The 27938-nt window shown below is 51.3% G+C and overlaps 1 protein-coding gene across 3 annotated transcripts in view; it reads left to right on the forward strand.

Annotated features, from left to right (window-relative positions):
• The first annotated feature begins 317 nt into the window (after nt 1-317).
• Tmem44 (transmembrane protein 44) overlaps nt 318-27938 on the forward strand; it is a 36876-nt gene continuing 9255 nt past the window's right edge. Inside the window, exons 1-9 of one of the 3 annotated variants that reach the window (XM_075967518.1) lie at nt 318-555; nt 2765-2891; nt 4929-5022; nt 7374-7540; nt 7702-7788; nt 10910-11080; nt 12336-12479; nt 15098-15202; nt 22575-22733. In XM_075967518.1, coding sequence (XP_075823633.1) covers nt 419-555; nt 2765-2891; nt 4929-5022; nt 7374-7540; nt 7702-7788; nt 10910-11080; nt 12336-12479; nt 15098-15202; nt 22575-22733 — 1191 coding nt within the window. In that variant the 5' untranslated portion in view covers nt 318-418. Of the gene's footprint in view, nt 556-798; nt 932-2764; nt 2892-4928; nt 5023-7373; nt 7541-7701; nt 7789-10909; nt 11081-12335; nt 12480-15097; nt 15203-22574; nt 22734-27938 lie in introns of those variants that run through there. The other 2 variants (XM_075967501.1, XM_075967510.1) reach the window with 2 other exon arrangements.

Genomic DNA, 27938 nt, shown 5'->3' on the forward strand with positions numbered 1-27938 from the left:
GCGGCTGGATGGGAGCGGCACGGTCCCAAATTAACCCCTCCCTGGCTGGTCTAGGGAGGCTGGGTGGCGCAAGGCTTGCCCTTGACAGTTTCAGCAGAGAGAGGAGGAAGCGGAGGCGATCTGGCCCCCTTGGTCCCCTACCCACCTTTCGGTATTGCACTTTTTGAACCAGTGACCTCGCGCCTAGGAGTTCCCTCCCCCCACCACCACCACAAGCGCTTGACAGCGCCAGAGCTTGGCAACCGGGGTGACCGCGCTAAGGGACCGGGTGCTGGCGGGGTTCTCCTTTGTGCGGCGGCTGCGCGCGGCTCCACCGCTAGGGGGCGACCTGCGCCCCGCAGACCCCGACAATAGGCGAGGCTGGGGAGCCGCGCGGTCCCGGAACTTTCCCGGGGTCGGCGGGACGCTCGGCCGGGCCATGGAGGAGGGGGCTGGCGCCGCGTCCCCGCTCTGGAACTGGGACTACCTGGACCGCTGCTTCGCCCACCGCCGTGTCTGCATCTCCTTCGGCCTGTGGATCTGCGCCGCCTGCTGCTGGATCGCCGCCCACGCGCTGTAATGGGGCTGGGACCCGCGCGAGGGGTGGCGGGCCACCCGCGGGGGAGATTGGGCGCCACTCGCCTCGGCTCCTCTAAGACTCCTAGGGGCAGGGGCGCAAAGGAGGCTGTTCAGGAGGCAGCTCAAGTCCGGGGTCAGATCTGACATTGCTCTATGGACTGAAGTGCGGTGCCTTCTGAATTCCGAGCACGGGGAAGCTGGGCTGAGAGCCGGCGGCAGGAGGCTGGGTGGTGCAGTGGCTGCGGCTTTGATTGGCTTCTGTTGTCAGCCTTTCCCTGCTGTCCGGCGGGGAGCGAGGGCAAGGTGTGAGCCTTTAGACCTCCTGTGAATAATGAGGCTATGCCTCATAGAATGGATGCGAGTATTAAATGAGGTACAGCAGGCGAAGGACTTAGTAAGTGCTCATTAAACTCCATTACCGCTCTGAATCTGCCGCCCACCCTTAGGGACTCTAGTAAGCCTCTCGATGTTTTCTAGTTTTAATGTACCCAAAGCTGGAAAGAGGTGTGGCAGGGGCGATCTGACTCCGGCCACAATTTTTGCTTTTGTCTGCCTTGAAGTAGTTTGGCCAGGTAGTCCCTGTCCCCTGAGTTCTGAGAGTGAAGCCTCTTGGTCTTCAGCAACCCTGTCCCTTGCACGGAAATCCGGAGGTAGTTTCCAGGGTGGTGCCACCCAAGTATATACCCAGGCAGGATGGAGAGGGTGTGTCATCCCTCTGTCCCCACTTCTGTCACCAGCTCACCTTAGCGCTCAGGTGACTGCCACTCAGACTTTCCATGGTGGTTCACGGAATCTGCAGCCCCACCATCTAGTGGCTGGAGTCCAGGAAGGACACTCCGGCCTGGGTGCATTTCTTCCACGCCCTTGGTTCCTGCCTGCCCCAGCCCCTAAGGCAGGTTCTGTTAGCGCCCTTTCGGATGAGAAGCCTGCTTACTGAGGGGGCAATAGTCCTGCCTGTCACACAGGCAGGCTTCAGGGATTGAGCTCTCTGAGTCGAGGGTGCAAAGGAAGAGGATGCTGCAGGCACCATCTCCTTTGTCACGCCACTGTCTCCTTTGTTCCTCAGCCACCCTGTGCCGCTGACACGGTTAGGCACGCTTGCCCCTGGAACCAGGGCTTCTAGTAATAACACTCTGAGCTTCAGGCTTGGGGCTGAAGACCCAGAAATGTTTAGGGTGTTGGGTAACAGCCTTCCTTCTGTAACTATGTTCCTTGGGACCAATGCTCAGACCCTAATCAGTTTAGTAAACACCAACCACCCTGTCTGAGTGAATGAAGCCAGAGCTATTAAATAAATAAATAAAATAAAATAAATAACATAACCAGCAGGGAGACATCTGAACCTCCATGTAGTGGAGACGGCATTGATGATCTTGCCAGAGAAGTTTCGGCCTCTCCTAGTTTGCCCTGTCCTCTGTATGGCCCAGGTGTGAGGAAGGAGGGGGGAGGGCTAAAGGGAGAAAAGCCAGCGATTTGGAGAGCTAGGGCGAGGGGCCCAGAGCACAGTGCTGCCACTCTGATTTGTTTTCCCAGCCTTATGAATATGCACAAATTGCTCAGCTGGCAGAGCCTGCCACCCACTGCACAGATGGACTGGATAGATTTCACTCTAACTTCAAAGAAGCAAATTGCCTTTTAAATTTAGGCAATTATCGCTATAGTTAGCTGTGGCGTGTGTGTGTGTGTGTGTGTGTGTGTGTGTGTGTGTGTGTGTGTGTGTGTATTGTGGGGGTGACTTTTAGAACCTGTTTTGTTTCCCTTCCAGGAAATAAAACCCAACAGCTAGCTTATGGAGGGGAGGGGGGTCGGTCTGTTGACCCAGCCTGATTTGGAGGAGTCCCATATCTTTTCTTAAAGATAAGACCTACTATGTAGTGCAAGCTGGCCTCGAACTCGAAACCTCCTGCCTCTGCTTCCCAAGTGCTAGGACCACAGGTGTCTCAGAACATGCTAAGGCTTGGAAGAATCTGAGCTACATGCCCCTTGCCCAGCTTGTCTCCCGCTTCTGTAGAAGAGGACAGTATCTCTACAATGAGAGCTCCAGTTTCCCGGCATGGCCTCGTGGTTCTCCTGGTTTTTTCTTCCCCACCTGGAGACTGAATCCAGAAACATGTGATACTCCAGGGCATGGGGGGAGCCTGTGCTTCATAGAACAGAGGTCATAGCTGCCTTTTCTAAGATGTCCTCTCTGGCCCTCTCACCCCAGGATTCTCTACCTGAGATGCACAAAAAAATGTGGCCGGGACCAGTCAACACTGTGTGCTGCCTTCTGCCTCCTGACCAGTCTGTGTGACACGGTGGGGGCCATTCTAGCCAGACAGCTCACGATCCAGGTATGCCCAGCACAAGCATGGCTTCTGTTTCTCTGTGGCAGCCACACAAACCTGTCTTTCCTCTCAGCATGCAGAGCAGTTCCCTCTCGGAACCTGTACCTTGTCTTTTCTGTTTTCTCAAGCTCCCCACCTCTCTCTCCCTCTGTGTCCACACGGCTCATCATCACCTCCCTCAAGCATTTGTTTAAAGTCACCTTCTAAAGCAAAGCTTCCACTGGACAGCGGTGGCACACATCTTTAATCCCAGCACTCTGGAGGCAGAGGCAGGCAGCTCTCTGTGAGTTCGAGGCCAGCCTAGTCTTCAAGAGCTAGTTCCAGGACAGGAACCAAAAGCTACGGAGAAACCCTGTCTTGAAAAACCAAGAATAGATCAATAGATAGATAGATAGATAGATAGATAGATAGATAGATAGATAGATAGATAGATGATAGAGCAAAGCTTCCTGGGGCTGCAGTGATGTGCCCATGGGTAAGAGCACACAATGCTCTTCCAGAGGACTAGAGTTTGGTCCCCAGTACCTGTGTCAGGTTACCTATACCCGTGTGAGCTCCAGCTCCAGGGGATTCCATGGTTCCTAGTGTGCCTGTACACACACACACACACACACACACACACACACACACACAAAGTCAAAAAAGGCCTCCCCGTGTTTAAAATTGTGGCACATCTCTCCCTCAAGTGCTCCAAACTCCCCTCTCCTGCTGTGTTTCTCAGCTTACGTGTCTTAGTTAGCTTCCAATTGCTGCGACAAAAGGCCATGACCCAGGCCATATATGAAAGAAAGCCCTTAATGGGGCTTATGGTTTTAGAGGGTGTAGGGCTCACGATAGCAGCGCAGAGGCATGGTGGCAGGAACAGCTGAGAGCTCACATCTTGGTCTTCAAGTAGAAGACAGAGACACTGGGAAGGGCGTCATTCTTTTGAACTCCCCCCTCCCCGTGACACACCTCCTCTAACAAGGCCACACCTCCTAGTCCTTCCCAAACAGTTCCACCAACTGGGAACCAGGGATTCGAAGATAGGAGGCTGTGGAGGCCACTCTCGTTCCGGTCACCACAATGAGCTACTGTCACCAGAGCAGGGACTTGCTCACTGCTGTATTGTCACTGTACACAGCTCATAGTGGATGTTCAACTAGTTCTCATTGTCACTCCTGTCGGCAGAGCTGAGACCCAGCAATGGCAGCCAAGTCCTTCCCCAGGCAGTGATGTAGGATTTGGCACACGGAAAAGCAGTTTCTGGTTTCCCTAAAGTGTAGGACCTCAGATAAAGGCTTCTAGCCCTAAACACATATCCCAAAGAATATTTTTTTTTGAGCCCCACTGCAAGGAACTCAGGATTTGACTTTTGTGGCCACCCAGGCAGGGATAAAGAAGGGCAGCCTAGTGGTCAGGACACTGGCTTGGAGGTTTGAGCTGCTGAGGACAGTACCCTGATGGCTTTGGACCAGACTCCCTTTCCTGTTGGCTTGTGGGATAGAATGAGGTTCTGCTTGTGCCCAAAAGGGATGGCTGGCTGAAGTTTGTTAAATATTTAACTGCATCTTGGTGCTAAGCTTCCCTTGTGTGTTAATTCATATAGTCCCGAAACTATCCAATGATATGGATCCCGAAATCATTCATCTGCTACAGATGTGGAAACTGAGGCAGAGAAGCATCTGTAAGGCCACCCTTTAATGCGTACCCGGGCCAGGATTCCAAAGCCACAATGTACACTCTTTCCACTGGTGATGGTCTTGTTGTCTCTGGTACCGTTGACTTTCTCTGAGTCCCAGTCCAAACGCTTGCCATGAATTGTCTCCAGAAATCTACATGGTAGTCATTGAGGGAGGCCTGGTTGTATGCCGATTTTACAGATGGGGAAACTGAGGCTCAGAGTGTTTCCATGTCTGGTATATAGCTCCACAGCAAAAGCTACCCATGCCACAGACACGCCCCAGTGTAACCCACGTGGTGGAGGGCATCCCAGGGTGGCGGTGCTGTGGTGTCTGCAGGATGACTCTGGATTGACCAGACTCCGTCTCCATTTGCTTCCAGGTGTTCACGGGAGCCTACCTAGCAGTTGTCGACTTTGGGAATTTTATGTCCATCCTCTTCCCAGTCTGTGGATCCAAATCCAAGTCAAAGTCTGGTGAGTGTGCGTACGCAGCCATCCCATCTGCCTACATTCTTCTTCTGTTTGTCCATTCGCTCAGTACCTGTTCCTTACCACACCCTGAGCCAGACAGAGAAACGAGGTCCCTGACCTCAGCCAGGTGAGAAAGATGGGACCCTCAACAGTCACTGTAGCTGGCGTCTAGGGGACAGACCTATGGGAAAGCAGGTGACACCAGGATTGGTGGCAGGCACAGGCAAGCAGACCACAGTGGGCCAAGGCCAGCAGCAGTGATGGCACATGGCTTCAGGGGACAATGTGCACACCTGGCTGACCGAGCCATGCCACACAGTTTCTGGAAATGGATGGCAGAAACAGGCATGGATCACTTCAGCAAGAGCAGGGCTGGAGGGACCGAGATGGGGTGAACATCCCTGAGTACGTAGGACTGGGGTTCCTAAGAAGACAGAGGTGATCTTAGACTCTTGTCCAAAGGCAGGATGGTCACATCAGTGGGTCAACCCAGTCCATGTAGTTCAGAAGAAAAATATTCTTTAAAATGCCCAGAAGAGTGTGTGTCGCATGTTCCACGAATGTCCTCTCATTGGAGGAGGTGGCTTGACACACAGTCTCTTACTCACCTGTGCCAGTGACAGAGTGGTTGGGACATGGTCACTGGGATGCTGTTCTAGGAGAGGTGTGACTGTGGGGACATGGTCACTAGGATGCTGTTCTAGGAGGGGTGTGACTGTAGGGACATGGTCACTGGGATGCTGTTCTAGGAGAGGTGTGACTGTAGGGACATAGTCACTGGGATGCTGTTCTAGGAGAGGTGTGACTGTAGGGACATGGTCACTGGGATGCTGTTCTAGGAGGGGTGTGACTGTAGGGACATAGTCACTAGGATGCTGTTCTAGGAGAGGTGTGACTGTAGGGACATGGTCACTGGGATGCTGTTCTAGGAGAGGTGTGACTGTAGGGACATGGTCACTGGGATGCTGTTCTAGGAGAGGTGTGACTGTAGGGACATGGTCACTGGGATGCTGTTCTAGGAGGGGTGTGACTGTAGGGACATGGTCACTGGGATGCTGTTCTAGGAGGGGTGTGACTGTAGGGACATGGTCACTGGGATGCTGTTCTAGGAGAGGTGTGACTGTAGGGACATGGTCACTGGGATGCTGTTCTAGGAGGGGTGTGACTGTGGGGACATGGTCACTAGGATGCTGTTCTAGGAGGGGTGTGACTGTGGGGACATGGTCACTAGGATGCTGTTCTAGGAGGGGTGTGACTGTGGGGACATGGTCACTGGGATGCTGTTCTAGGAGAGGTGTGACTGTAGGGACATGGTCACTGGGATGCTGTTCTAGGAGGGGTGTGACTGTGGGGACATGGTCACTGGGATGCTGTTCTAGGAGAGGTGTGACTGTGGGGACATGGTCACTGGGATGCTGTTCTAGGAGGGATGTGACTGTAGGGACATGGTCACTGGGATGCTGTTCTAGGAGAGGTGTGACTGTAGGGACATGGTCACTGGGATGCTGTTCTAGGAGAGGTGTGACTGTAGGGACATGGTCACTGGGATGCTGTTCTAGGAGAGTTGCGACTGTAGGGACATGGTCACTGGGATGCTGTTCTAGGAGAGGTGCGACTGTAGGGACATGGTCACTGGGATGCTGTTCTAGGAGAGGTGTGACTGTGGGGACATGGTCACTGGGATGCTGTTCTAGGAGAGGTGTGACTGTAGGGACATGGTCACTGGGATGCTGTTCTAGGAGGGGTGTGACTGTGGGGACATGGTCACTGGGATGCTGTTCTAGGAGGGGTGCGACTGTAGGGACATGGTCACTGGGATGCTGTTCTAGGAGGGGTGCGACTGTAGGGACATGGTCACTGGGATGCTGTTCTAGGAGGGGTGTGACTGTAGGGACATGGTCACTGGGATGCTGTTCTAGGAGGGGTGTGACTGTAGGGACATGGTCACTGGGATGCTGTTCTAGGAGGGGTGTGACTGTGGGGACATGGTCACTGGGATGCTGTTCTAGGAGAGGTGTGACTGTAGGGACATGGTCACTGGGATGCTGTTCTAGGAGAGGTGTGACTGTAGGGACATGGTCACTGGGATGCTATTCTAGGAGATTTGCTACTGTCTGCATGGATACCAGCATTCAAAGCTTCCCTCCAAGGAAGACAAGCAGTAGGCACTGTGGGTTGAGGCAGTTTCTGAAAGAGAACTTGACCCCAGAGCTTTGAAGGAGGTCACGATCTGCCATAGCAAGACACAGTAGGAGAGGTAGAGTCTACCCCAGCTCTTCCCACACCAGCCATCTGGTGAATTCAATGGTTCAGGAGCATCATGGAGGGGGCGGGGTTTCTGATGTTTTCTGCAGGTCGGAGCAGCAGAGCGAGGAAGAGAAGAAGGCATCTGAGAGCCAGTGTGTTTGCCCTGGCTCTGCCTCTGTGCCTGGGTCCAGGCTGGGTGATCTGGGCTGCTGTGCCCAAGGCTTCAGCCCCAGTCCGAGGGCCACAGCGGAGGCTGCTGGGAAGCCTGCTACAGGTAAGGCTGAGCATAGGAAGATGGAGTGGTATAGGTCACTTCCCTCCTTGTGCATCTACTTGGTGCCCTGGGAGAGGGTGAGGGCTCTTGACATTGAATATCATATTGGGTTTGTTGCCACTTGGGGCATAAGTACAGTCTCTACACATCCATTCTTGCAGGAAAACTCGGAAGTCTTCGGCTACCTGCTGGGTGGCATTGCTGCCTTTGGCTCCTGGGCATCCCGGATCCCACCATTCTCCAATATCGTGAGCCTGGGGTGGGGCTGGGGTTATGGGTCATGTGACCAGTCTCGGGGCATCAGGAGATTCTGGGGGTGTGATGTCCCTGTGTGAGGCACACTTGTGCTTATGCTTTTCTGAGGAGCTAGAGTGTGACGGCAGTGGGGTGTGTATGTGTGTGCGCGTGCATGCGTGTCCATAGGTGTGTAGGTGTGTGCGTGCGTGCATGTGTGTCCGTTTGTGTAGGTGTGTGTGTGTTGTGCGTGCATGTGTGTCCGTGTGTGTAGGTGTGTGTGTGTGCGTGCATGTGTGTCCGTGTGTGTGCACGTGCATGTGTGTCCGTGTGTGTAGGTGTGTGTGTGTGCGTGCATGTGTGTCCGTGTGTGTGCACGTGCATGCGTGTCCGTAGGTGTGTGTGTGCATGCATGTGTGTCCGTGTGTGTAGGTGTGTGTGTGTGCGTGCATGTGTGTCCGTGTGTGTAGGTGTGTGTGTGTTGCGCGTGCATGTGTGTCCATGTGCGTCGGTGTGTGTGTGTGCACGTGTGTCCATGTGTGTAGGTGTGTGTGTGTGCGTGCATGTGTGTCCGTGTGTGTAGGTGTGTGTGCGCGTGCATGCGTGTCCATAGGTGTGTGTGTGCATGCATGTGTGTCCGTGTGTGTAGGTGTGTGTGTGCACGTGCATGCGTGTCCATAGGTGTGTGTGTGCATGCATGTGTGTCCGTGTGTGTAGGTGTGTGTGTGTGCGTGCATGTGTGTCCATGTGTGTAGGTGTGTGTGTGTGTGCATGTGTGTCCGTGTGTGTAGGTGTGTGTGTGTTGCGCATGCATGTGTGTCCATGTGCATCGGTGTGTGTGTGTGTGTGTGTGCACGTGTGTCTATGTGCGTAGGTGTGCGTTTGAAGGGCCATGGCTGAACAGTGGAGTCCTGGGACCTACAGAAACCTTCCAGTAAGTCTGAGTTGCTTCTCCCTACTTCCTGTAGCCCAGGAAAGTAGAGCAGGAAAAGGTCTCGGGGGTGGGACAGATTAGAGTCTCACAACAACACAAGGAAGGCAGGGAAGTTCAACACAGCATTGGCAGAATTTCCAAAGGTCTGGGCCGTGGGAAGATTTACCGGCCAGGCCTGTTGAGGTCAAATGGGATTTGTCTTTGGGGAGCTCTCAGTCCTGTGGAGACTCAGCTGGGACAGTGAGGGGTCTCCCTGCTCTCCAAACAGTGGAAACAGCGTTTGGTTTGGGGAATAGGCGAAGGCCCCTGTGCTGACGGAGTGCGGGTAGAAACCATTACAGTTTAGAGGTTTGCAAAGGCAAGCGGGGGCTGGCGGAGGCAGACACCGAGAAGGGGCTGTCTGTCCATGGCAGAGGGCGTGGAAAAGCCACCACACAGGGCACTGCCTGAGTGAGCTTTGGGAATGGTATAGAAACCACCCTGCCAGGTTTTCTCTGTGGAAGATCCTGCTGTCGTGTTTCTGCCTCCGTGGCAGGACCAGCGTGGGCCCTGACACCCGAGAGTGAAATGGGCCTGTCGTTTGGTCTGCCGAGAGCCACTTTGCTGGCAGTACCATGCTTTAGTCCAGAAGTGTGTGGAGGCAGCAGATTGGAACTGTGTGCATAAAGAATCCAGCTGTGCCTCGAGGCCTTGGAGTCCGGGAGTCCCGGCTCCAGAGCTTCCCAGACTGACCACAGCCGCCTGTGAGAGTCTCCAGGAAGGGGGTGGGCCATCACAAGGTAGGGAGACCTTCCAGGGAACAAGGGCAGTATCATGACTACCTGTTCTAGTTCCCTGAGAACTGCAGCGGAGTGGTCAGGTTGGGGACCTCACAGACCTTTAACGGCTCTGAGAAACACCAGGGTGTTGTGGGAAGGAACCATACAAAAGGGCGTGATTACCCTTAGGCTGTGGAGCCAAAGACCAGGCCCACCCTCACACCCAGGGACTCCACAGACGAGTGCTTGGCTGGGCCTCTATGTTCACTGGCCTTCCACAGATAGCAGCCAGAGGAGAAGCTGGGAAGAGAGCTGGCTGAGATACAGCCTGTGTGCCCTCCTGGCAGTTTCTGTTTGTCTGTGCAGTGCTGAGCTTTTGACCCAGGGCCTCACATGTTCTAGGCAATCATTCTACCACTGAGCTACCTCCCAGCTCATCTGAGCATTCTTTGGGGGATTTAAAACAAAAATGAGAGAAAAGTCAGCCAAAATACATCTTTCTCCTGAAATTTGTTCCGTTCCTTAGTCAACACCTAAATAGTTCTGAATAGTTCTAAATATCGTCACCTAACAAGGAAATCAGCATAGATATAAACTTTAATATATTTGCGGTTTAGTATGTAGTCTTTTGTATGCATGTATAAATGTATACGTAAAGTGACTTTTAAATATTTATTTATCCGGGGGTTGGAGGTTTGGCACATGTGTACCCTGGCTCAGGTGTTATGAGCACAGAACAGCTTGCCGGAGTCGCTTCTTTCTTCCTACGATGTGGGTTCCAGGGATCCAACCTAAGCTGTCAGCAGCAGGTGTCTTTACCTGCTGAGCCACTGGCTCTAAAGCGACTGTATACCTACAGAGACTCCTTACATAAATGTTGTCTATGTCCCTGTTTAGTGAGCCAATATCTCCACTGTTAGTTATCCCAGAGTGTCGCCTTGGCTTCACAGCTTTCAAGATGTCATCTCTCATTTCCTTGATCCTCCTGTTTGGTGTGGTTCCCCAGGGGACAAGCTGGGCCATGGCTCTGTTATAACTCGGGCTCCCTCATTTTTCTCAGCTGGCATTCCCATGTTCCCTCCCACTGGCAGGAGTTGAGCATTGAAATGGGACGGTCGCTGGTCTGCCCCCAGGAGCACTCTGAATGTGTAAAGTCTTGCATCCCTCCATGTCCGAGGGACTTGCCTGGTGTGACGCGGTCCAGAAAAGAACCGGTGCCCCATAGGGTGGAAACAGTAAGGAAGGTTTCCAGTGTAAGGATTAATCCAGATTCTGAGGAAAGAGTAGGAGTTTGTCAGGCAAAGGCAGAAGCTTGCAGAGTAGATGCCTAGCGGGTGGAGCCCCCTTTGTGAGCAGCCGCTTGTAGAGGGCTCACCATCTGCTGTCGAGAGCGGGGGTCTCAGGATCCAGTGTCCTCCTGACCAGTCCCTCCTCTCTCTGCAGTGTCGGGGCAAGTCATTCTCCTACATTCACCTGTGGACTCGGTTCCTGTCAGCTCTGGCTGGCCTCCTCTACGCCTCGGCCATCGTGGCCCATGACCGGCACCCTGAGTACCTCCTCCAGGCCACACCCTGGTTCCTGATTTCCCTGGGCCGAGCTGCGCTGGACCTTGCTGTATCCACCCAGGCCTCATGGCTGTGGAGGCCGGATTGCCTGCAGCCAGCGGCCTTGTCCTTCCTCCCACCTGCCACGCCCTCTTTTGGTCTTGCTGGGTAGCATGCTGGCCCAGCAGCCCAGTGAGTGAATTGTCGCCTGAAACAGGCGGACACCACTGCAGTGACCTTGACATTCAAGAGCTCTCCCAGTTCAAAGATAATCCTCTCTTGCCCAGAGCCCTCCAAAATAGCACGGGAAGTGGGAAAGCTCTGAGTCTTGGGGTCAAAGGACACAGCTCCAGGCTCAGTTCCGCTTTTCCCCAGCATCTCTCCGGGGATCCTGCCCTCTCGGAGAAGGAGCCTGTTTCTCCTCTCCTGTCAGGCCCTTCTGAGGGGTCCTGTGGGCTGGCCTGCTGCACGGGCTCATTCTGCTCTCTGCGCTGTTCTATTCTGCCACTGCAGAACTCAGTGGTGACAAATGCCGCCTTCGGTGGGCGGCTGCTGAGCCCACTCAGCTCCTGGGGCCCCAGGGGTGCTGCGTGATGTGCTGTCACCCAGGTGACCTTGCGTGCGTGTTTTCAAGGGAAAGGGAAGCTGAGTTGGTGGCTGGAGGAGGCCGTTGGAGGTGCTGACAGCTTCTGAACGGGATCCTGCCGTGGTGGCCGTGGGAGAGTGTAAATTACCCAGAAGTCCAAGATCAAAGCAGGCCTCGTGCCTTCTGACCTGTGACCTCCACAATTCTTTAGCTGCAGCTTTATATTGGTTTTCCTTTATGAGGCAAGTTCTTGGTATGTAGCTAAGGCTAGCCTTGAATTCAGATCCTCCGGCTTCAGCCTTGGAAGTGCTGCCACAGGCAGGTGCCTCCAGCGGCTGCCTGTCTGTCTTCAGCGGCTGTCTGTCTATGGCCTGCCTTCTTTCTCGTATCTCTGCATGTCTTCCCTTCTAAGGACTCCAGGCATCCTTGTAGGTCCTCTTTGGCTCTCCTCTCAAATAAGCCTCTGATGTCATGTACACCGCATGTGTCTTCCCCCACCATGTGTGCTATCACTATAAGGCAGGCCCTGAGGAAAGATGTTCTCTGAATGTTTCGGTGTCACAAGCCTTTATCGGGGAACTGAAAGATAAGGAAAAACTGATCAGGCTCTGACTTCAAGATGTACTCTGACTGTCTGGGACAGGATGGTTTCAGGGAGGGACCAGGGTAGGCTGCTGGGGGCAGCATGGTGTGACAGTCTCTGCTTCTGCTTCAGTCTACCTTAACTTCCGCATTTCAGATCATCTTTCTGTCCTGTGTGATCAAGAGCAAGATGAGGCGAGCCTTCGGGTTTGCTGCCGAAGCCAGAGAGGGCCCCGACACACAAGCCCTTTTGACATGCGCAGAGAAAGAAGACAATCAGGAGGCCGGGATCGAAGACAAGGTCTCTCTTGGTAGAAATGGTTTGCGGACTGGGTGCACAGAGGCGAGAAATACTGGGAACCTGGGACCATCCATGCTAGGTTTTTGTATTGGTTTGGTTTGATTTGGTTTGGTTTTTCGATACAGGGTTTCTCTCTGTTGCTTTGGAGCCTGTCCTGGAACTAGCTCTGTAGACCAGGCTGGCCTCGAACTCAGAGCTCTGCCTGCCTCTGCCTCCCGAGTGCTGAGATTAAAGGCCAGCACCACCACCCGGCTCTATGCTAGGTCTTTAAAAAAAAACTCTACTTTTTATGTCCAAAGCTCACACGATCCTGAATGCAATGGGATCCTCCAATTTCCCATGTCCAAAAATTCTTTTAGTGTTTTTTGTTGTTGTTATTGTTTGTGGTTTTGGTTTTTTTTTTTGTTGTTGTTGTTTGTTTTTGTTTTTGGTTGTTTTGCTTTGAGTTCCACAAGGCATTCTCTCAGCTGTGTAGCTGGATAATCAGAGTCCCTTGTGTAATTCAGTAATCCACATACTGCCTACATCAGTGACTTGATTTTATAACAGGTTGGGCTTTCCCACTCTTTGCCCATAAAATCGCCTTCCCACGTTCCCATGTATCTTTGATGTCTTTGCCACCTCCTGACAATCCCAGAGCATAGCAAATGTTCGTTCCCACCTTTGCGTATCTGTGTGGTGCTATTTCTGGAAAACTGGCCCAGGGCACAAGGACTCATTTGTATTTGAGGCCACTGCAGTTTAACTGTCCCTGCTTGGAGGCTGGTTTTGCTAAATGCTCTTCTGGGGAAGTGTTACTTGTGATAATGCCCAACATTTATGCTATAATCTACCACGAGTGAGAATCGATATGTCTGAGGCATGTGTTTGTCTCCTTGGTGTTGCGGTGTTAGGGCTGACCAGAGCCTTCTGCCCATTACACAAACTCTGCACTGAACCCAGGCCTCCTGTCTCTTTCTGCTTGATTCAGACTGGTGACTCTAACTGAGGCAATCTGTCCTCATCAAAAGACCCATTGTGGAAGCTTGTATGAAGATAAGCAGCTCCCTTTTACTAATTTGGGAGGACTAAAGTGGTGTCATGTAAATGGAGGTTTCTCTCCCACCCACCAAATCCTGAATAGCCACTCAGAGCTTACAAACTGGCCTTGTTTAGCTCAGGCTTATTACTAGCTAGCTCTTACATTTAACCCATTTCTATTAATCTGTGTATCACCACATGCCCCGTGGCTTACCAGTAATGCTGTGGCATGTTGTTCCCCCTCCAGGGCTTCTCCCCAACCCCACCTTCTTTTTCCCCGTATCTTTGCTTGGATTTCCTGCCTGGCTCTATTCTGCCTGGCTATTGATCAAATCAGCTTCTTTATTAACCAATGGTAATAAGACATATTCACAGCATGCAGAAGGGCATCCCACATTAGTCTCACCTGCTGCGTGGCTCCTCAGCACTTCGGGTCCCTTTTACAGAGCACGGACATGAAGGAGGCTGGGATTCCTTTACCAAAAGGACTAGGAAAATGGGAAAGAGGGGGTGAGTGAAAAGTTAAAAAGTAAAACTGCTCCCTGGAACATTCTAGGCTCAACAGTGTAGCGTGAGCTGACAAAACAGAAGGGACTGGTATGCATACAGCAAAGAGCGAGGGGGGTGTTTGGGCTCTGAGTTTGCAGGAGGGCCCAGGGGACACTTATTTCCTTCACTCTGGCAACTGTGCTAAAGTTGTTCCTCTGTAGGGAGCTCGCAGTACAGACGACTGTGTGACTCCGAGCAGACAAGGAGAACCCTTTGGGTATCTGCCATGGTCCCTGTAGGTATATCCAATGTTTGGACATTGTCACCCACTTTTGTCATCCACACAGTTCACGCCTGACTGCCAGGCGGTGGTGGCGCACACCTTTAATCCCAGCACTCGGGAAGCAGATGCAGGCGGATCTCTGTGTGTTTGAGGCCAATCCGGTCTACAAGAGCTAGTTCCAGGAAAGGCTCCAAAGCTACAGAGAAACCCTATCTCGAAAAAACAAAAACAAAACAAGAAAAAACAAACAAAACAAACAAAACAAAGCTCAGGCCTGAGAATCACACAATCAAGTTACCAGAAAAAGCAAAAATAAATCTAGCAATGTTTAAAGTAAGGCCATGATCTTGGGTCAGACTACATTCATTCAAATTTTTGTGGCTGGCGAGTTGTGGATTAGACACACCTCTTGACAGTAAGAGTTCTCAGAATGTGAGCTCTGGACCAGATGTCCCTACTCTAAATCCAAGGTGGCCTCTAGCAAACTTTCCCAAGGTCACATCAAGTCAGAACCAGTGCTTTGAATCAGACTGTACTCAGTACCTGCTGTGGTGGCTCCCGGATTCTGAGCACACAAAGATCTCCAGGAAGCCGCTTTTTTCTGAGACAGGTTTTCACTGTGTATGCCTGGCCAGCCTAGAACCTGCTATGTGGATCAGGCTGGCCTCGAACTCACAGAGATTCACCTGCCCCTGCCTCCTGAGTTCAGAATCAAGGGCTTGCACCACCAAGTCTGGCCCTTTTGAATAAAACGGGGCCATCATTTTAGTAAGTGCCTCCTGGCTTTACAGTTTTTCTTTGTTACCCCTCTGTTTCTGTTTCCAAGAACTCAGATTGGGTGCCTCTCACCAGCCTGGGACACCGCAAGCCACTGAGGACAATGACAGCCATCAGTCGCTACATGGAGCTGACCATTGAGCCCGTGCAGCAGGTGAGTGGTGCTGAGTATCCAGGTGGAGCAGAGAGAGCAGCCCTGGAGGGCTTCCTGGGGGAGGGGGCACTTCAGCTGCTGGGATGCATCTAGAGTTCTCCAGAGTTGCAGAGGAGGGGAGCCCACGGGAGGAAAAGTCCTCTTCCCTCTGCTCTCTTGGGTACCACGGCTGAGGACTGGGAATCGAACAGATGAAAGAAAAAGAAACCTATTCATTACCTCTACATGGGAGTTTACAAAGGAAAATGGGGCTCAAGGAAGTCTCCAGATGGTTGAGGTTTCTAACCCGTGTCAAGCTCAGGAAAAAGGCCTAGGGTTGAGGGGTCAGCAGGCGAGTTAGGGAAGGAGAGGGAGGGGAGTGTGGAACTCAGTGTTGTCTTCTTGTGCGGTGAGAGTCTCAGGTGGCAGATGGCAGCTGTGCCTGGAAGTTGCTTACCTGGGGGTGCGGGGCGGGAATGGGTGTTTCCTTTACAAACATGAATGGCTATGCAGAAAGGAAATGCATAGCCGGCCTCTTTTGAAGATTGCAGCTTTTATTTACTTAAGTGGTTTTTCATCGTATCTATCCATCACAGACAGCTCCTTATTGCCCAAAGATATTTTCACACCAGTGCACACTGTTTGTATGCTGACACATGGTATATGTATGCATGGTCCCCACCTTGTGTATTAGTACTTGATACATTGCTGAGGCAAAGACAACTTCAGGGAGCTGGGGGTGACTTGGGCTCACAGTTGTGGGGCGCCTCAGGCGACTGGTCACATGGCATCTGCAGACAGGAAGCAGGAAGGGATGGTTGCTGTTTGCAGCTTCAGGACCCAGTCCCGGGACTAGTGCTGTCTGCTCCTAGGATGGATCTTCCCACTAACTGACTTGCTCTCCCCATGATCACCAAGGGGCTGGTACCCAGGTCCTGTCAAGCTGACACTCAATATTAGCCATCACGCCACCCCCCTGCTTCCGGACTCTTCTTTCTGCCTCCTCCCCTCTCCCCCTTCCCTTTAGTTCTCTCTGTTTTACTGGGCAGTGTCTTAATTAGCGTTTCTGTTGCTGTGGAGAGACACCATGACCACGGCAACTCTTACAAATGGAAAGATTTAACTGGGTGGCTTATAGTTCCGAGGTTCATTCCATTATCACCATGGTGGGGCGTGGCTGTGTGCAGGCAGACTTGCGGCTGGAGAAGGAGTTGAAAGTTCTACATCTTGGTCCAAAGGCAGCAAGAGTCTCTGTCCTACTGGCCAGACTTGACTTTATAAGATCTCAAAGCCCTCTTCCGCAGTGGCACACTGCTTCCAGCAACGCTACCCCTATTCCACAAGGCCACACCTCCTAATAGCGCCACTCCCTGCGGGCCAAGCATCCAAACACATGAGTCTCTGAGGGCCTTTCCTATCAAACCACCACAGTCAGCTTTACTTCTGTGCCCATGTCGTAGACACTTACATAACCACGTCTGATTTAAGATAAGGAACCACACATGAGAGAAAGCATGTAATAATTTACCTTCCTGAGACTGATTTAATTCTCTTAGTGTGACTCTCTGGAGTCGAATCTATTTTCCTGCAAATGACCTGGCAGTGTTTTTTCTTTAAGCCCACTCCATTGCGTATGTAAGCTACGCTGTCTTTATTCTTCAGTTGGATACCTGGGTTGGTCCCACAGCTGAGGTACTGCACATAGTATCACAGTAAGCACTGATGCGTGGGTGTCTCTGTGACACCTTGACTAGGAGAGGTCCCTCAGGCTCATCCCGGAGTGCTAGCTGGGCCCTGTGCTGGATCTGTGTTTAGTTTTGTGAGACTTTGCCATACTGACTTCCCAATGGCTCGGCTAGTTTGTATTGCCACCAGTAAATGGGGAAGGGTCCCTATGTCTGTGTCTTTGTCCGTGTTTCTTGATTCTCTTTTCATTCTCTGTCTCTGTCTCTGTCTCTCTCTCTCTCTCTGTCTCTCTCTCTCTCTCTCTCTCTCTGTGTGTGTGTGTGTGTGTGTGTGTGTGTGTGTAGGCCAGAAGAGGACATTGGAACTGGAATTACAGGCAGTTGTGAGCTATATGATGTGCGGAGGGGTTGGGATCTGAACTCGGGTCCTCCAGAAGGCAGCATGTGCTCCTTAGCCCCTGATCATCTTTCCAGACCTGTTGCTTGTTTTCTTAATGACTGCCATTCTGACTGGGGTGATATACATTTTCAATGTAATTTTAAATTAAGGATTCTCTGGTGGATAGTGAGGTTGAATACTTTTTTGTATGTTTATTGGTCACTTATATTTCCATCTTTTGTGGACTGTACATTTCATTAGAATATTTATTGACTGAGTTGATTGGTTTCTTATTGTTTAGTTTTTTTCACTCCTTTGTATATTCCAGATGTGAATGCCTGATGTATAGATTGTCAGCATTATTATTGTATAGTCCAGAAAGTAATGTCCGTTGGCAAAGATTTTTCTCCCCTCCAGTGGGCTGTCTCTTTATTTGATGAACTATTTCCATTGCAGTCCAAAAGCTTTTTAATTTCATAAGGTTCCTCAGTGACTGGAATCCTGTTCAGAATATCCGTGCCTGTGCGTGGATCCTGACGTCTTTGCCCACTTTTCCTCTAAGGATTTCAGAGCTTTAGGTCTTACGTTAAGGGCTTTGGCTCGTTTGGAGCTGCTGGTCTTCATCTTACTGTTTGGCTTTTGTGTTAGGTTTTTGTTGTCATTGTTATTTTGATTCTTTCCTCCCCCTTGAGATGGGTTCTTAGCTTATGATGAAGCTACATAGACCAGACTGACCTTGAACTGACAGAGCTCTTGCAAATCCAGCACCATCCACATAAGGGACTTGAGCACCCCGAGTTCCAGTGTCCATAACAGTCCTGGAAGGAGTCACCATTTTGAGGGATGACTGTGCTTTCTAGGCAATTATGAGATGGCAAAGACTTTCTCCTGGTTTTTACTTGCCCTTAACTTAAAATAATCCATATGCCAAAGAGACATGTTTTGGTCCTTCCCAGAATGCATTGTATATGAAAGCCGGAGAGGAGACGGAAGTCAGATCACCAGGTGTGGTGTCCCTATGTCATTCTAAGAGTAGTGACACCTGGGAAGACTGTGGGTCTAAGATCAAGGTCACCCATGCCTGTCTGAACCATCCTTAGGTGGCAGATAGGCAGAGAGGTGACCAGCAGCGGCTGGTCCACAGGGGTCACTGTAAATCTCGAGAAGAGTGGTGAGGCTTTGGGCTAAGGCTGGACTCCATGGAAAAGCAGAGGGCTGTAAGTAAGGTTGGGGAAGGGGCTGCAGGGCTCTGGCCTGTCTTCTGGGTCTTCAAGAGGGAGAGGGCTTGGAAAGGAGTGACAGGAAGTTCACCCCCTCATTCCATTCTTCTCAGATTCCTTGGCCCGCTCACCAGTGACTTCCGAGCTGCTGAGTTCTCAGTAGTTTCTGTCTGGGACTCAGTTGCCTCTGCTGCTGACTCTCTGGCCCCAACCCCGTTTTCTGCCCTTTGCACCCACTCATGGTTAGCTTGCCCTTAGAGTGGGACTGTCTCGACCCTGTCGGGGAGTGCTCCCCCCGACAGACCCCGGTTCCACCGCCCACTCCTAGCTCATGCTGACTCCCGGGAAGCATCTGTTCCTTTCCCCTTACTTCCGGTCCCAGATGCCTGTTCTGGTCACAGCCCCACATGGCATCTCATACTTACTATATCCACACCCAGCTCAGGCCTTCCCTGCCCAGATGGGCTCCTTCTGCATCACAGGAAGTAGTGTCCCCATCTGTGCGGTGGCTCAAGCCCCAGAGTCTCCTCTCTCTTCCCCTCACTCCACCCCCTTCCTGCCCAGCCCATTTGACAGTCCTGCAAATGCTTCTGTTAGAATAGCTAATGACACCTGTAGTCCCGTACTGGAGAGGTGAGGCAGAGGATTGCTCCGAGTTCAGAGTCAACCTGGGCACACAGTGAGTTCAAGACCCAGGGTATAATGAAACTCTGCAGAAACAAAACAAAATAATGCCTGGGCCGTGTGTCAGCAACCCGGGACGCACACAGGGAGTGTCTCAAAGAAGGGAGGGGCTTCTTACGGCAAACAGCTGTCCACTGGGTCTCCTCTGTTGCCATGTCTGACCCACCCTGCCATCTACACCAGCAACCATAAGGGGTTTTTTGCTTTGCTTTTGGTTTGCTTGGGGTTTTGTTGGTTTGGTTTGGTTGTTGTTTATTTATTTGTGACAGCTCTATCGGGAAGCTGTCCTGAAATTCAGCTTCTCCTACTTCAGGCACTGTGGTTGTAGGTGTGTGCCCACATACCAGGTAGGAAAGTTCTTTGACAAATGTAACTTACATCTCTTAAGATGTATTCATTAGTGTGTGTGTGTGTGTGTGTGTGTGTGTGTGTGTGTGCATCTGAGGTACGTGTGCACATCACATGCGTGCAGTAGCCCATGAGGTCAGAAGAGAGTGTCAGATCCCCTGGAGCTGGAGTTATGGGGTAGTGGTGAGCCCCATGTAGGTGTTGGGATCCGAACTTGAGTCCCCCGCAAGAGCAGCAAGTGCCCTAAACGACGGAGCCCTCTCTCCAGCCCCATAACTGACATCTTAACCTGCCTTGCTTTAAAACACTTCTCTCTGGCTTTCTCTTTCACACAGAGTAAAATCTAACCTGCTTCCAGGGACTCCAGGCCTCCTAGGTCCTGGTCTGTTTCTTCTCTGGCTGTGCCCCCACTCAGCACCTGCTCAATGCTCCCCACTCTCCAGTCCCCTGTCCCCCCCTTCCCCCCCCCCCCCCCCGCGTGCGGCTGGCCTCTTCTCACACTCCTCGCCCCCACTGTTCTGCCCTCTCCCTGGATTGTCTTAGCTCTAAGGGTTCTCAGCAAAGCCCTGGTCACCTTTTTACTTTTCTGCACTGGCCCTCTCCCGCCTGGCTTTCTCCTGGAGCCTAGAACTTGCAGGTCATGGGCCCTCATTCAGTCCAGGTGCATTTTGACCACACAGCTCAGTGGTGTGTCTCCTATGCCACTAGGTGGTGGACACTGGTGCCCGGAGGACAGCTAGGCTTGACCCTTTGCCGGGTTACTTATTGGTGATTTCCTCTGCCCCTGCGAAGTTCAGAGAGAATCAAAGCAGGAATTTATAGTGAAGAGCCCGCTTTAGCCATGAAAGCATTCTTTTGACCAGAGGGAAAGAAGAGTAGGTGGGGGAAGGACACGGGAATGATTTATTTATTTGTTTGTTTGTTTAGGTTTTTTTGAGACAGGGTTTCTCTGTAGCTTTGGAACCTGTCTTGAAACTAGCTCTTGTAGGCCAAGCTGGCCTTGAACTCACAGAGATCCACCTGCCTCTGCCTCCCGAGTGCTGGGATTAAAGGCGCGCATCACCAGCTTGATTTTTAAATCACAGCACTTAGAAAAAAAGCATCCGAAGCTTTTCTGGGATGGGACCTGGGCTGTGACTTGTACCTTGAAGCCCTGGGTTCCATCGCCAGCACTGTAGAAAAGAGAAAAGTGTGAAATTGTGTTCACCTTCAGCCACCTCACGCCTCGGTGTCGTAGGGCCGATACTAGGGAACTGCGTCCTTACTACCCCGTGTCCCCCATTCCTACCCACGCACTAGGGCTGTGCGTCTCCCCATTTCTCCCACACTGAAACCCCACCACCAGGGCGCTTTACCCAGCCTCTTCCACCTATGTCCACCAGAGGGCGAGAAGGGCCGAGGCCATGCGGACCAACAGCTTCACAGTCAACAGGGAAGTTTGAAACCCTCGTTCATTTGTTGATTTGGGTGTACATCTGCCCACCCCCCGAAATTATAAGAATTATTCTGTTGCCTAGGAGCCAGCCGCTTCCCCGCTCCACCCACAGGTTTCTATTTCAGCTCCCGCCTTCCGAGGGCAACAGGGTGGAGCCCTATCTGTGTTCAGAGCGGGGCCGCGCACAGAGCGGGGCCGTCATTCCCGTGCCGACTCTCTCCATCTGACGCACTGACTCACAGGCAGGGGTGCGTGCAGTCCTCCTAGGACTGAGCCCTCATTATCGGGCCCAGAGCGTTTCCATCAGGCCCCTTTGTCATGGCTGAGATCACCACCCTCGTCTACTGGCTGGGAAAAAAAAGAACCAAAGAGGACAGATTTCCTCTGGAGGTGACACAGCCTTTCAGAAAGCTCTGGTGGAGGCTGCGCGTGCTGCCCTACAGTTGTGCCCCGGTCCTACACACAGCATACAGGGGTCAGTTCTGCCCTTTCCACCATGTGGGTTCTGGGGGATCAAGCTCAGGTCACCAGGCTTGCGGGCAAGCACCTTTACCTGTTGAGTCACATTGCCAGACCAATGTACAGCCCAAGCTAGCCTTGAATTTATAATCCTCCTGCCGCTTCCTCTTCAGTAGATCCTACCAGCTGGGCCACCACACACCTTCTCCTTTTCGGTACTGTTGTTCGAAGAGACCATCGTAAGCCTGGAACTTGCCGTGCAACTGAGTATTGCCTAAAACTCCTGGGCTCTTGCCTCCCTCTTATGTGCTGGGATTAAAGACACACGCCTCACCCTGGCAGAAACCCGGAATGGTGCACGGCTCTGAACGTCCTGCAGGGGGAGCTTTTCTGCTTGCCGAGGAGACTGTCTTCCACGGGCCCTGTGCTCTGTGGAGAACAGAGGGGTCAGGGAGGTTGAAGATAGATGAGAGATAGATCCCAATTCTCCCACCACACCTCACATGCTGCTATAGTGTGAGCTGAGAAAGCCTCAGTGGAATGTGTTTTAGCTGTCCGGGTTACAAACGGACACCCCCTTTCATCCGGAAATTCCTAGAGATTCTCTGAATCCCTGGAAATCTTAAATGTCTGCCTGTGTTCGCTATTGCTTTGCGAAAACACCGTGACCAAGGCAACTTATAGAATGAAGGGTGTTATCTGAGCTTCCAGTTCTAGAGAGAAGGCGTCCAGAATGGTGAGGGCAGTTGTAGCTGGCCACTGGAAACGGGAAGCTCAGCTCATCTCTGGAACTGCAGCCCCGAAGCAGAGAGAGCTATCAGTGGCACGAATCTAAAGTATCAAACGTCACCCCACATGTGTATTTCCTCCAACAACTCCCCACCTCCTAAACTGCCCAGACTGTCACCAACTAGGGACCTAGTATTCAAAAGCCTGAGGCTACAAGGGCCACTGCCCTGGTGTGACTGTATGTAGTCAGCGCGGACTGGAAAAGTGAGAGAATTCAAAGCCCTGAGTGCACATTAGTAAGGGACTGTTCAGTGGACTCCAAAAATGCTGCTGTCCGGGCACCCTGCGGCACACACATTCCCACCTTGGGAATCCCAAGTATATGCTCTCTTTATACGCTGAAAGGTGAAGTAAGTCAAGTGTCTTCACCCACCCTTTCCTTCGTTCCTTGTAGGCTGGCTGTGGTGCCACCAGACTACCTGGTGACGGACAGACGGTGACTGGAGATGCCACCTTGCAGGAGCCGCCCTCATACCCTCCCATTCAGGTCATCCAGGCCAGAGTGTCTTCCGGCAGCTCCTCCGAGGTCTCTTCCATCAACTCCGATCTGGAGGTACAGGGTCTGCCGGATGGGAGGGTTCCGCGGGTGTGTCATCTACCAATCCTTGCTGGGCCTCCTTGAGATTGACATGCTTTCTAACCCTGCCTTCTTAACCTCGAAGCTGCTAATCACGAATGAAGCTCTGCATGGCTCCCACGGTCTGTGGAGAAGCTTCTCAAACTGGATGGGCTACTCCATGGTTGGGCTGGTCAAGGGAATACTGAATGTTGGGGTCCATTTCCCCTAGATGCATATCCAGGTCCTTCCTACAGGAAAAAAAAAGCAAGGGTAATCCCTTAAAAAACCTCCATGGTTTAGGAGGGATGGCTTAGGCTGTAACCCCAGCGCTCAGGGAGCTGAGGCATGAGGATCATGAGTTCAAATCCAGCCTGGGCTACATATGAACCTGTTAGAAGGAAAGGAAAGAGGGGAAGAGAAAGGAAGGCAAGAAGGTTGGCACCAGTGTTTCCCTGCCCATCTGACCATAGAAGAGTTTCTTTACCCCAAAGAAACGGGAACCCATGATGCCGGTGCTGACCCACATGGGCAGGACCTATCGGAAGCGGCATGCCTAGCCCCATCTCACTTTGTGTCTGAACGGGATGCATGTCACCCCAGGGATGCCGAGAGGTGTAGCTCCCACATGTTCTGTCACCCTAGATTCTGGTTCTGTAAATCCCAACCTCATTCAACAAGGGGGTTACATTCGTATGAGGCCAGAGGAGAGCAAGGACGGCAAGGGGTCACGTGTATGTTGAAGAGGGTTGCCGTCTGGCATTTTTGGTGGAGGAATGATTTAATTTTGCGTCCTAGCCTTTTGGGTGTTGAATGCCCCTTTGTGCGGTGTTGGTAGTCAGCAGTAAGAACGCTGAGTTGTGGTTTGGGTTTGGTTTGATTTTTAATGCCCTTATTTGGCAAAATAGTCATAATTTGCTCAGAATCTGAAAATTAGTCAGACTTATGCTGTACCCTAAAATCCAAAACTCAAGACCTTCTGACTGTGGGGTAAACCAGCTTCCTTAGTGTGATATTTCCAGCCCTTTCTAGACTGTCTCTGCTCGTAACTAGCGTTCTGTCCTGGACACTCTGTTCCCTGTCCCAGACCTCTGGACCGTTCTTCCTGGGTTCCCTCTAGCCCCATTTCCATGGGTTAGAATTTTACCCAGAGGCCTGCTTCTGTGAACTGTTACCCCAGGCTCCCTCCACCGGCTGCCCAGAGCCTGTTTTCCTGCCCACGTCCATAGATGACCACGGCCTGATGAGTGTGGGAGTGTGGGTGTCTCTCGGTCCCTCACTCCTAGAACAGCTGGTGGCTGAGAGCTGGGTTGTGCACCCACTGGGGCCATAATCCTAAACTGAGTCTGGTAATGGTTGTGACCCCAAGAAGCCTGGAGCCGGCAGTCTCCACAGACGCCTGCGGCAGAAGGAACTGCAGAGCGAGCCCAGGGCAGAGCAGGGACAGGAGGGCCCAGCGGAGAGTAGGAAAATGCTTACCCTGTGGACTCTCTCCCCGTCCTGCAAAAGCATTTGTTATCCGTCTTGGACATTGCTGCAGCCTGCTCTTGTCGCTGGTCCGGGCCGTTTCTCTGTCCCTTCTTTCCCTCATTTACAGTCTCACAGTCTTTAGAAGTCCATTGCTTAAAAGCAGGCACATCCTTGCTGTGTTGGTATCTCATGCCCGCAATCCCAGCACTCAGGCAACTCAAACTGGAGGACCACTGAAGGTTCGAGACCAGCCTGGACTACACAGGGAGATCCTGACTCAACACAAAACAGGAAGTGAAATATATGTTAATTCTTCAAGTCCACACTAAGCAAGTGGCCCTGGCTATGTCTGCCCACATTAAATGATTAATTTGTAAATTGGGTGGTAGTTGTGAACACCTTTAATCCCAGCACTCGGGGGGCAGAAGCAGGTGGATCTCTGTGAGTTCCAGGCCAGCCTGGTACAGAGTGAGGACAGCCAGGACTTACACAGAGAAATCCTGTCTCTCAAAAAAAAAAAAAAAACAACAAACAACGAACAAAATTCTCTTCCTTTCTATTTCCCCATTGCTTTGTTTATTGCTGGGCACGGAACCCACAGAACTGAGCAGCCTACAGGAGTACCCTGCTGTTGAGCCATTATCAGACCTGTGTCTTCAAACTCATTCAGTACTCGGGACTACGCTGCTCCGAATGAGCGTGTCCCCCATAGGTTCATAGATTTAAATGCTTGCTTCCTAGTTGGTGGCACTATTTGGAAAGGGTTAAGAGTGTGACCTTGTTGGAGGAGGCATGTCACTGGTGTGGGCTTGTGTCTCCCTCTGCCTCATGCTTGTGCCTCAAGATGTAGGCTCTCAGCTGCTCCAGCACCATGCCAGCCTGTCTGTGTGATGAGATGCCATGTAATACACATGTGGGGGGCAGAAAATGTGGAGAGCATAAAGAGAGTAAAGAAGAAAATTAAAATCAAGCACTTGACTCACTAACCAACGGTCACCTCCTCCATGCCGTTGGTTTGGGGAGCCGTGTTCCTTAAAGAACTTGGTTTGTTGGCTACTAAGTGAGATCAGAAAGGTGTCTGTTAGCAGATGATGTAACTGTACACTTTACCTCAGCTTCTGGTCAGTTATTCAGTAAACATTTTCTGAGCGTGGGCATTTGAAGGAAAAATACACAAGGCCAGAGGGACTGGCCTGAACCTGCCCACAGGCAGGCAACTGCAATGCCTCTTGGCCACAGTGACTCAGATCCTCTCTGCACATGTCCTCAGATGGACACGGGGGTCAGAGTCAGGTCTCACCTCACTCATCCCTAAGCTGGTATCATCCACATACTCGATAGCATGCAGCTTGGACATCCAGGGCAGCTCTTCTCCCTCTTGGAATGCCTCTGCCCCTGCCCTGCCCCTCCTCTCTGAATGCTACTGAGTGTCCTTCCCCCATCTCCCTGGCTTGAATCTGTCAATCATCACCCAGGCTTCACTTTGATCCCATTTGATGCAATCTAGGAGAATCATACCTATTTGTCTCTCTCTGGCCAATGTGAAAAACATGAACCCTGCCAAGTCTGGTACCATCTTACTTCCCTGGCCTTGGGGACAGTCACTTCTCCTCAAATATAGGAGGGAGAAGTTAGACAGATGGTCTCCAAGAGTGAACCACAGTTCCCACAGTCTGTACCTTAGACCTAGAAGGTGGCCTTATTTCCTCAACACTTTTAGCGCCCCCTTCATCCTCAGGAATAGAAGAAATGATACCACCTGCTGTGCAGACAAGAGCTAGCACATGCTTCTTGGTTTCAGAAACACGAGAAAGCATGTTTTAGGAAGCTTGTGAATTGAAACACTGTGTGCTATGGTCCCAGGATCATGGCCCTGAAAATTAGTCGAGAATGCATGGAGCCAGGTATGGTGGCCGCACCTGGAGGTCTAGTCCTTGGGACTCGGACGCTGGTTCAGTGACACATCAAGATCCTGTCCCAGAGGATAAAGACTGTGGACATGTTAATTGTGTACAAAAGGGAAAAAGATTTCGCACAGTTTGATCTTACTGCAGTGTACATAGAATATACATATGGCATCATTATACATCCAGCGTGACTGTGATAATTGTTCTCAGAAGGTTATTCAGTAACTGTTCAGAGAGAAAACCTCCCAAGGATAGAATATGGACCACGATTTCATGCACACGTGGCTCTGTGTGTGTGTACTTTAAACATTTATTTCTATTTTTATGTGTATGAACATTTTCCTGCATGTCTTTGTACCACATGCATGCAGTGCCTGAAGAGGCCAGTAGAGGGCACTGTATCCCCTGGAGTTAAGTGAAGCACCATGTTGGTGTTGGGAATCAAACCTGGGTCTTCTAGAAGAGGTGTTGTTGCTCTTAACTGTTGAGTCATCTTTCCAGTCCCTGGTGTGTATATATTTTGAGGAGTCTTTTTTTTTTTTTTTGGAGTCCTATGTAGCCTAGGCTAACTTCAAACCAGTATGTAACTGAGGGTGGCCTTGAAGACTTCAGATTCTCCTTCTTCACCTCCTAGTGCCAGCTGGGATGTTTTGTTTTATTTTTTCTGTGAGAAAAAAAAGCATCTTTTTATTTTCTTTTGTTGTTATTCTTGAAATAGGGGAAAGGCCTAAAACATTTTATTTATTGTTAGTCTTTTGGGAGGAGAGACTTCTGTTACAAAGATTTGAGTTAATTGGGCTTAGGATTTTGTCATCATTGGCTTAGAATGATGATTTATAAGCCAGGTGTGGTGTTGCTTGTAATCCCAGCACTACAGGCAGAGGCGGGGGGGGGGGGGTGGGTGCCTGTTTGAGGTTAGTTTGAGCTACATTACCCTGTCTTAAAAACAAAAAAAACCCCCACTAACTACTCCTTCCAGCAGAGGGCGCTCTTCTTAAATCTCATGCTGTCCCTGGTGTTGGCCACTTGGAATGACTTTCAAAGTTTCATTTCCACCCAGCTGGGAGACCCAAGCCTACTTATTGGTTTGCTTGGCTTTAAATAAACTTTTTATTCTGAAATAATTTTGGATGTACAGAATTTTTTTTTTCAAAATTAGCACAAATTTCCCGTGTGCCCTTTTTTGCCCAGCTGCCTCTGTTAGCGTCTTACACAACACGCTACATTTAGCAAAACTAAGAAATGAACTCAGTATGTTTCTACCAGCTGGAGTCCAGGCTCTGCTTGGATCTTGGCAGTTTCCCACCGGCTGGATTTGGTCCAGGACAGCACACAGCACTCTGAGACATTCCTTAAAGAACCGAGCACACGTTAACTGTAACACCGCAAACGGCCATTTACATGTTGTGGGGATGTCTGTATTTTTGTAAGGAAAAGCAAAGCGCTTTTGAATTTGACTTCTCTTCTCATTCCCATCATACCTTCAAGTTATGGAGCTTTCTCGGCGCCTGCGTTATATCAGTTTAGTAATTTGTACCTCTTCCAATGCACGTTTTCCACTTGTTTCCCCGAGAAGAAAGTCATTTAAAGATGGGTAGAGGTGAGTGCCCTCATCCCAGAAGCCCCCGCCTCCCTGGCTGCAGCGTGTCTGTGTTATTGATTTGTTTCTGAATGTTTCCTCTCCACTTAGGGAGAAAGAAACGTGACCATTGGCAGGGAGGAGGCAGGGAGGAGGCAGGGAGGAGGCAGGGAGGAGGCAGAGAGGAGGGAGGGAGGAGGCAGGGAGGAGGCAGGGAGGAGGCAGGGAGGTAGGAAGGGACAAGGA

Source organism: Microtus pennsylvanicus, chromosome 1, assembly GCF_037038515.1.
Source record: "Microtus pennsylvanicus isolate mMicPen1 chromosome 1, mMicPen1.hap1, whole genome shotgun sequence".
Taxonomy (NCBI): domain Eukaryota; kingdom Metazoa; phylum Chordata; class Mammalia; order Rodentia; family Cricetidae; genus Microtus; species Microtus pennsylvanicus.